Source organism: Amblyraja radiata, chromosome 5 (assembly GCF_010909765.2).
Source record: "Amblyraja radiata isolate CabotCenter1 chromosome 5, sAmbRad1.1.pri, whole genome shotgun sequence".
Classification (NCBI taxonomy): Eukaryota; Metazoa; Chordata; class Chondrichthyes; order Rajiformes; family Rajidae; genus Amblyraja; species Amblyraja radiata.
This window is the reverse complement of record NC_045960.1, coordinates 52,369,003-52,379,626: the sequence shown is the minus strand read 5'-3', so window position 1 is coordinate 52,379,626 and position 10,624 is coordinate 52,369,003. Positions and strand designations below refer to the sequence as shown.

Here is a 10,624-nt window from a genome sequence, read left to right as displayed (position 1 = left end):
TCCAGCTGCACCAACAAAAGTCATAGCAGATGCTAGTCTGGTCGGCTTAGGAGCAGTGCTGGTACAGACACATGCAGATGGACCCAGAATCATAGCATATGCCAGTCGATCGATAACCAGCGTGGAGAGAAGGTATTCCCAAACAGAGAAAGAAGCACTGGGACTTGTGTGGGCCTGTGAAAGGTTCCATGCATACTTGTACGGCATTGAATTTGAACTTGTTACAGATCACAAGCCGCTGGAAGTGATCTATTCGATAGGGTCTAAGCCATGTGCCAGAATAGAACTTTGGTGTTGAGACTCCAACAGTACAAGTACAAAGTAGTCCACATTGCTGGGAAAGCAAACATCATGGACCCGCTGTTGAGACTGTTGAAGGATGAACAGTTAGGAGCAACGGCCATGTTAGAGATGGAAGCAGAGAACTTTGTGCGATTCGTCGCAATTCAGTCAACACCAGGAGCCGTGACAACAAAGGAAGTTGAAAGGGAATCAGAACATGATCCTGAACTCAAAGATATCAGAGAGCGTATTCACAGTGGGCAATGGGGTCAATGCCCTTACAAAGCATATGTTCCCATAAAAGATGAATTTTGTGTAATTGGTCAGTGTGTGCTGAGAAGTACCAGATTGGTGATCCCGCTGACACTACGACCAAGGATCATGTCATTAGCCCATGAAGGACATTTAGGCATCATCGGTACTAAACAGAATTTGCGGAGCAAAATGTGGTGGCCAGGTTGTGAGAAAGATGCCGAAACATCAGTCAAGACATGTCACGGATGCCAAATCACAAGCAGGAACAATCCACCAGAACCAATTAGAAGTACAAAGTTGCCAACAGTACCATGGGTTGACATAGTTGTTTACTTTCTTGGACCACTTCCAACAGGTGAATCAATTATGGTAGTGGTAGACTACTATAGTAGGTATTATGAGTATGCAGTGATGAAGTCAACTACAGCAGGAAAGACTGTATAGGCATTAGCAGGGATCTTCGCCAGACACAGGTTGCCTGTTACATTGTACTCCGACAATGGGCCACAGTTTGTTTCTGAGACGTTTGCAGAATACATGAGAATCACAGGCATCCATCATCACAAGGTGACTCCTAATTGGCCATAAGCTAACAGAGAAGTAGAGAGACAAAACCAGTCCATAGAGAAGAGGATACGAATCGTCCATGCCGAAGGGGAAAACTGGAAGGAGGCACTGTTAGCATACTGGGTGTATAGCTGTATATCGGGCGATCACTCACTCAACGACAGGGAAAAGTCCAGCAGAAGCTTTGTTTGGAAGGAAAATTCGCACTAAAATACCGGAAGTGCGAGAGATCATGGAAGACCATGGAAGATGCTGAAAAGAAAGGTGCGGCAAAATGGTATGCCATCTTGAAACGAGGAGCCAGGCACTCTGAAATAATTCCTGGGGATGATGTGCTAGTGAGGCGAGATAATGGCGGTAAGATAGACACTCCTTACCATTGCCAACCATACAATGTTGTATCAAGGAGCGGAAGCATGGTGACAGTGAAGTCTCCAGAAGGTGTTATCTACAAGAGAAATGTATCGAATCTCAAAAAGTACATGTCCAGGGACACAAAAAACAAGGTAGCCCAAAATCCACCAAAAGCTACTGATTCAGAGGGGCCAGACGACATTTCCGAGGTGGTGACCAGAGTTCCAGAGGCGGCACGTTGCAACACAGGTGGTGAGCAGAGAAGGTGTCTGGGTGACAACACTTTGGCAGATTCAACAGGCTCTGATGCTTCTGTGCCAACTGGTAGACAAAACCGTGAAAGGAGAGTCCAAGCGATACGACGATTTTGGGTTATAGATTATGATACTGTTTAGTATGATACTGTTTATTATGATACTGTTTATTATAATACTGTTATTATGAGCAAGGAGTTTATTAAGGTTACAAGAGTGAAAAAAGTTGCATTTGTTTGGTAGTAGTAATGCATCTGTTTCGTGAGTTATTGGAACACAAGTGAAAACACAAATATGTTTTGTAAAAATGTAATTGGAAAGTATATTAGAAAGAACACATATTAATTTAAAGTTTAATCTGGTAAAGGAGGGATGTCATGACGATGAGTCATGATGATGATATGCAAATATCATGACCTTGGTATCAGCTGACCTGGAGGTCAGATCGCATGTGTACTGTGTAAGCCTTGGCAGGAGGCCATGGCTGAGTGAGATAATAAACACGGAGACCAAGGAATGTAACCTATAAATATCATGTCAGTATCATTATTAATCCACATCTGAGGCGAAGATGTGACAGAGCCCACTTGGGCCCATTCCCTCAGCAACTGCATTGATGCCACTCCCTGCACTCAAACAGAATTCAATGTTTTTGTTATTTTTGTTGCCAATTTCCACCTTTCTCTAACCTTCATATGTCCATCCTGAATCTTCCCTTTCTGTAATTATCTATTTCCATCACAGGAAATTCATTAACAACAAATGTATTATAAGCATACAGACTCCCAGTTCAACCTCAACTCTACTCATCCTGCATCCTCCAATAACTATTTTTCTATTCTCCTTCCTTTGTCTGTCCCATTTTCACTGATTTTCCTCTCAGATGGAGACAGAAGAAACTGCAGATGTATGAATCTTGAGTAAGAAAGAACGTACTGGAGGTATTCAGTTGGTCAGGCAGCATCTGTACAGGGAATGGATGTTTTGGTTTGGGACCCTCCTTCAGATTAATTGCAATAGGGAGGGAAAAAACTGGAAAAGAGAGGTTGGGATAGGATAAAATGTGGCAAGATAGGTTGATACATGTGAGGTGAGGCTGATCACCAGATGGGTAGAGAAAGTGACAAAGGCTAGAGTTGTAAAGGCTAGAGACAAAGCAGGAAGGAGGGATATAGTTTGAAGGGCACAGGAGGAGGCGAATGAAGGTACAAAGAGGAAAGAGTGTAGAAAAGAGGGGAGTGTACCCTCCCTCGCCACACACACACACACACACACACGTTTCCCCGCAATCTCCCACCATCTATCCCCTTCTCCATATGCTCATTAAGCTACTTTCTTATCAAATTCCACTATCTGTCATCTTTTATATTCTCCACTTATCGCCTCCAGCATTTGTGACTATCTTCAACCATCTTCCACCCGCCCAACCCTATTCCATCTGATTCACCGATAAATCAACATCTCCTTTCCTGGATCCACGCGTCACTTCCTCACTTGTGCCCCTTCCCCTCACCTCATTCTACCAGCTATCTCCCCTCTACTTCACTATTGAATCGTTATCTGTTCATTTTCCTCCACAAATGCTGCCTCCAGTGGTTTATTTTCGGTTGAAACCATGGATATGAAACCACAGTAGGATATGCTGAAACTATCCCAATGATGACAGATGATTAAGGAGTTATAATGGAGGGAGAAACTTAAAGTAACGCTTCTGGATAGAGAAAACAAATAGTAAAGGCTAAAATTCCCAGACCTGATGATCAATATCAAAGTGTTAAAAGAAGTGGCTGCATTAATAGTATATGCATTGATTAGAATCTACCAAAATTCCTTGGAGTCTGGATGGTCTGAGAGGTTACAAAATGTAACCCGACTATTCAAGAAAGGAGGGAGATAAGAAGCAGGAAATTGTAGGCTAGTTAGCCTTACAATTCCCACTGGGAAAATGCCAGAATCCATTAGCAAGGTGGAAATAGTTTTTGGACATCATAAGCCACTCAAAATAGTTTTATGAAAGGGAAGTCATGTTTGATAAATTTGCTAGAGTTATTTGAAGTTGTGACAAACAATGTGAATAAAGGAGATTAGTAGATGGAGTTCATTTTGATTTCCAGATGCATTCCATTTGCACACATGGTTGGGGGAAATCCACAGGCACGCAAATGGGATTGTCTAACTAATAGAAAATGGAGAAAAGGGACAAATAGGTGATTTTTAGGTTGTCAATGGTAACTTGTGGGTGCCACAGGATCACTGCTGGGGCCTCAGCTTCTTTCAATCTATAGTTATGACAGACAAAGAAACCAAGTGTCCTGCAGCAGCCAACTTTGCTGATGGTACACAGACGATGAATATGTATGAGATTTGCAATGACTATGTATTTGGAACAGACTTATTCATAGTAGACAGCAAAGATCCTGCTCCGCTATAAGATCTTTGGTAGACAGGCAGTGGAAGGTAGATATTCTGACTTGAGGTCTGTGACTAGTGGAGTTATGCAGGGATTTGTGCTGGGAATTCTGCTGTTTGTGATAAATATAAATTACCTAGACGCTAATACAGATGGATTGGTAACTTTGCTGACGACACTAAAATTGGAGGAGTCCAATTTAAAGTACCATTAGCAAATTAAAAGTAACATTAGCAAATTTGCAGATGACACAAAGCTAGGTGGCAGTGTGAACTGTGAAGAGGGTGCTATGAGGATGCAGGGTGACTTGGACAGGTTGGGTGAGTGGGCAGATGCAGTTTAATGTGGATAAATGTGAGGTTATCCACTTTGGTGGCAAAAACAAGAAGGCAGATTATTGTCTAATTGGTGTCAACTTGGGAAAAGGGGAAGTACAATGGGATCTGGGGGTCCTTGTTCATCATTCAATGAAAGTAAGCATGCAGGTACAGCAGGCAGTGAAGAAATTAGGATTAGAATTTATATTTTCTTCAAACATTACATGCTAAATAATTAGTAAAATCAGTAAACAGTACAAAAAAAATCCAATTGACGTTTGAAAATTAAGTGAGTCTTTTTGTTAGCCCTTTGCTGTAATTTATTCATTCTTATTGCATTGATTGAATACATTTTCAAAGCTTTTAGAAAGCAAAACTAAAACTACAAGAGGCTGATCAGCAGAATTTTACAAAAGCTATTTTTCACCTACCTTTGAGTATAACTGCATCCTGGCCAATAGGTTCCGCCATTTTAGATGCTTGTCCTGGTTTATCATAAAAAAACAATGTGGTACCAGTTACATTTTAGGTACCTGATATAAATCCATTAGTAACTTGAGTAACACAAGTTTCATCGGGGGGGTAAATAAAACAATCAAACCAATTTATGACTAATCTCTTTCAATAATTTCAAATCTACTGTGTCAGCATACATGAATAATTTTGAACGTGTACAAAGCTATATCAGCTGACTAGGTAATTGTTAACAAAAAAACATGTGATTATATTGTCTCCATGGAAATGGAACAGACTGCTGATTAGATATCATTTGTTTTACACAAACGCTGATTGAAAATGACCTCCATTGAAAGAAAAGTGAATACAATATGTTAAAAGATATTCTGACACAGCAATAACTTACATTTTACAGATCCTTTAATATGTCAAAACGTATTCTAAGATGCTTTATATGCTGGAGCCACATAATGATAATCATATTCAAATTAGGGTAAATTTTAAGGAGTATCTTAAAGGAAGGAAAGAGAGGGCATGAAGGTAGAAATGGAAATCTAGATCTTGGGGCCTGGGCATTGCATGGAATGGCTGCCAAAGGTAGGAACAGAATTAGGCCATTCGACCTATCAAGTTTATTCCGCCATTCAATCATTGCTGATCAATCTCTCCTTCCTAACCCCATTCTCCTGCCTTCTCCCCATAAACCCTGACATCCGTACTAATCGAGAATCGAACTCTGCCTTAACGATATCCATCGACTTGGCCTCCACAGCCATCTGTGGCAAAGAATTTCACATTCACCACCTTTTGACCATAGGAATTCCACTTAATCTCCTTCCTAAAAGAATGTCCTTTAATTCTGAGGCTATGACCTCAAGTCCTAGGCTCTCCCACTAGTGGAAACATCCTCTCCCCATCCACTCTATCCAAGCCTTTCACTATTCTGTATGTTTTAATGAGGGTGCCCCTCATCCTTCTAAACTCCAGCAAGTATGGGCCCAGTGCCGTCAAACGCTCATCAGGTTAACCCACTCATTCCTGGGATCATTCTTATAAATCTCCTTTGGACCCTCTCCAGAGCCAGTACATTTCAATTAATTACAATTGATTTCAATTTGTTCAAAAATGTTGGAATGGATCAAAGATGGCAGATATTTCATCTTTAAGGGTTGTTCAGAGATTGGGAAGGGCCATGCCATGGAAGGATTGAAAAAAAATGTGAACCTTAAAAATCAAAGCATTTTTTAACCAACAATTCAGCAAACAAAGGATAACATGTGAACAGATTGTAATATGCTGTTACAGAGGATAGAACATGATAGGCTGGCCAGGAGTATGATGGTTTGGTTACAAACCCTACCATGAAGCGTTTACATCTATCAAATGTAGTACCTTCACAGTTTCCATAATTGTTCATAGAAACATAGAAACATAGAAAATAGGTGCAGGAGGAGGCCATTCGGCCCTTTGAGCCAGCACCGCCATTCATTGTGATCATGGCTGATCGTCACAAATCAGTAACCCTTGCCTGCCTTCTCCCCTGGCCTTTGTCTTTCCTTTGCCATCTTCAAATAAAGAGCAAGCCCTTCAACACAATATACTACCCTACCAATTTTTAAATTCTAAAATACCAACTAAGAACAAAGACTGGGAAATTATTTTTTTAAATAGTTTGTGTGGTTAATGGTATAACGTTAAATGCAAGGAGGATGCTGAATAAGTCAGGTGAGTTGAGGAGACAGATAAGAACGTGGACGATGGATTGTACTTCACTGATTACTGAAACACATCTTAAAGACTGACATAAATGGGAGCTCATAATTCCAAATTACTAAAAGCAAGGGAGATTTAAAAAAGAGTGGGATGGCAATATTGGCTAGAGAAACAATTATATGTGAAAAACAAATAAATATTTGAAAGATCTTCAAATGAAGCCTCTTAGTTTGAATTAAAGTACAAAAAAGTGCTGGAAATATCCAATAAACCACAAGACTATCCAAGGATAATAGAAGAACAAGTTTCTAAGCAATGTTTTTGACAAAAAATATATATTAGTTTCAAACAACCATTAATTTTGATTCAAATAAGTGAAGAAGCTGTTCCTGCATTAGTCTAACCTGGCATAGATTGCTCGTGAAAATACCCCATCATATTGTTGGGGGGGGTGGAGATGGTGGGGGGGAGGGCAGAGGTGAAGGTAACAAACTATTTTAACTTTTCATCCTCTCTTTGTACTCCAAGGTGAAGGCACAAGATAGACACAAAAAGCTGAAATAACTCAGCGAGTCAGACAGCATCTCTGGAGGAAAGGAAAGGTGACTTTTCGGGTCGAGACCCTTCTCCAGTCTTAAGAAAGGTCTCGACTCGAAGCGTCAACTATTCCTTTTCTTCAGACGTGCTGTCTGACCCACTGATTTGCTGCAGCTTTTTGTGTCTATTTTCGGTTTAAACCAGCATCTGCAGTTCCTTCCTAGACAAGGTGAAGGCACTGTTGGAAACACTTTGCCATGTGGAACAATTTGAATTAAGCAAAGGAACTTCGGATTTCGCAAACTTGTTTAGTTTAGTTTATTGTCACATGTGCAAAATCTTGGGTTTGGGATGAAGGGGATGATTGATGAGGAGGTGACGGCAGACTTGTCTATTGGGTATGCATGTTCCTTTCTCTGAACAGTACCGTAAGATCTTTCACATCATCCTGAGTATGCAGAGGGGAACTTGATGTGATATCGCTTCTAAGATATGGTGACCAGAATTTTCACTGCCTGATATTACCTGACCAGTGCAATGTTCACACGTTTTTGCAAAAATATCCAGAAAAATCCAGAACCTTTGAAATCTTGGATCTTTGAAGATGAAAAGTCATCCTAATGTGCTATTTTTTAAATCAACCATAAATAGTACTTGGATATGTTTTTAAAAAATCAATTATTTATTCATCTCGAACACTGAATCAGAATTTGAATGTTTCAACAATTTCTAAGTATTTGGCAGAACATAGCAAAACATTTCTAAACAAGATTTTGGTGAAAGATCAAATGAGCAAGGTTCCCTGTGATGTGTGAATAGCTACAACTCACCACAAGGTGCACACATGCCAGTTTTGAACACAAAATAAACAAAAATGAAGAGAAATCATGTCAGGGAATTTGTCAAGAATGGATTGCAGACAGCACAGTATTTTGAAAGGAGATTTAATAATAATAATAATAAGAAGAACATGGCTGGTTTAGTTAGATAGAGACAGAGAAAGGCTATTCACTTTAAAGAATGGTTCAAGGACTCAGGGAAGAGATTTAAAAAAATGGCAAACAGATACTACAAAAGTTATAGTTATTATCTAAACTTCACTGCCTCAAGGGATAGTGGACAAAGAATCAATCAGAAAATAATTTGTCTGTGTGGTAAAAGTGGGATAATAGTACCAATGACATATACATGATGTGCCATAACAAATGTATGCTTTACTTCAATGGATTCCTCATGAGATGCATGCAGACTATGTTCCAGATTAAAGATAGCTGCTTTTCATGTAATTTGAATGGATGGGCAAGAGAGATGGAAGCTGAGGATCAGAGAGAGCAAAATATCTAACATGATGATAGAAAGTATAAACTAGATTCTAACATGGAAAATTTGCTGGTGAATTGAGCTAAGTGGATAGACTTGAGGGAAAGGCTTTCTATAATTTACAAATTGGTTCATTAGCTATGGTCCACTCAGATAAGATTATAGGCAATGGAACCAACCAGGTCTCAAATGTACTTGAGTTTGTTCAAGTAAGTAGACATAGCAATGCTATTTGTTCATAGTATTTGTCACAAAGTAATAGTTTACAATGTTATGCTAACAAAATGTGGGTATGTTATAAATAGCATATTTATAATATAATATAATAGCTAATTGTCAAATAGAAATTTTTATCATGATATTTTGGATTGCACAAAATTTAGTTTACTTATTTCATCTATAAAAGCTGCAACTTATACCATACATTGTCAAAAACTTTAACAAACAAATTTTCGACCACTCCTGCTCATTGGCCCAGTTAATGTTGCCAAACTGGACATTCTGGAAAGTTCCTTCCATCGTTCAGACTCAACAGAATGCTCCAGTGCTTTCTGGGATTTCAGAGTGGAAATGTCTTCATCAATTAAATGTATTTCAGAGTAGATTCGAGAGAGCTCTTCTTCCTGCCTCGAAAGCTGTGATAAATGAGTTGAGCAGGTAAATACCAATGATTCCTTTTAGGGTTGTTTTCTCAATTTAAATCAATATGACTGGCCAAGAACAAAAAATCCAATTCAATATTTCAGTAAATCAATAGAAACTCACCAGTCCTCCTTGGTTATCTCTCATCTCTTCTATCTTTCCACCATAACCTAGACATTATCCCACCTGAGTCCACCTGCCCATCATCCATGCTCCTCTCCACCTGGGTTTCTTCTCCCTTGGTTCACCTTTCATATCCCTATCTCACCATCACCTGGTTGCACCTGGCCATCATCCTCTCCTTTATCTGTTTCCACCGATCATCCACTGACTCAACACCCCCGCACCCCTCCTGTACCGATTGACTCCATCTGCCCATCAAGCCCCCTTGTCTTTGTTCCACATTTCACCCACCACAGCCTCTGTCTCAACCCTCCATCCCCCTACTATATACTGGTCCTCTTCCCTCTGCACTCTCAGTTCTGATGCAGGGTGTCAACCCAAAACTATGGGCATTCCCTTGCCTCCACAGATTCTGCTTTACCCAGTGAATTCTACCAACAGATTGTTTGTTGCACTAGATTCCAGCGTCTCCATTAAATCAAATAAAGTTTTGTCCCAAATACAATCCATAACAATGCATATTTTTCCACAACAAACATTACATTTTCAACATGCTGCCTGATTATAGAAGTAGTATTACAGATCAAGCCTTGGCACAGGATCCAACAGTCTCCTGAAGTTTCATCCTGTATTGTGCACACAAACCCTGCTGTATAGTCATAGAGTGATAGAATAGAAGAAGAATAGAATAGAATAGAATATTCCTTTAATAATCCTTTTCAGGAAATTATTTGCCACGACAGCTTCAAGACAAACATAACATAACACCACGCTTTCATACATAACAAGTTAAAATACGTTAAAATACAAGTTAAAATACAATTAATTTAAAAAAAAGTGCAGTTATTTGTGCTCATTAAAAAGTCTTATTGCAGCTGGTAAACAGGACTTCCTGTATCTCTCCGTTTTGCACATTGGTGCAATCAGCCTCTTGCTGAAGATACTGCTCTTGATCACCTTCAGGGCATGGAGTGGGTGAGTGGGGTTTGTCATTATGGAAACAGGCCCTTCGGCCCAACTCACCCACACCGGTCAACAAAGTCCCAGCTACCCTAGTCCCACTTGCCTGCGCTTGGTCCATAACCCTCCAAACCTGTCCTATCCAGATACCTGTCCAACTGTTTCTTAAATGATGGGATAGTTCCAGCCTCAACTACCTCCTCTGGCAGCTTATTCCATACACCCACCACCCTGTGTGTGAAAAGGTTACCCTTCGGATTCCTATTAAATCTTTTCCCCTTCACCTTAAACCTATGTCCTCAGGTCTTCGATTCCTCTACTCTGGGAAAAGTCTCAGTGCATCTACCCGATCTATTCCTCTCATGATTTTGTATACCTCTATAAGATCTCCCCTCATCCTCCTACGCTCCATGGAATAGAGACCCAGCCTACTC

At 40.0% G+C, this 10,624-nt stretch overlaps 1 protein-coding gene across 1 annotated transcript in view; it reads right to left on the bottom strand.

The window, feature by feature from the left end:
- Nucleotides 1-7,847: 7,847 nt before the first annotated feature.
- Nucleotides 7,848-10,624, bottom strand: part of LOC116973288 (golgin subfamily A member 6-like protein 7) — a 28,063-nt gene continuing 25,286 nt past the window's right edge. Inside the window, exon 6 of the mRNA XM_033021202.1 lies at nt 7,848-9,100. Within this exon, the coding sequence (XP_032877093.1) occupies nt 8,903-9,100 (198 nt within the window). The 3' untranslated portion in view covers nt 7,848-8,902. The remainder of the gene's footprint in view (nt 9,101-10,624) is intronic.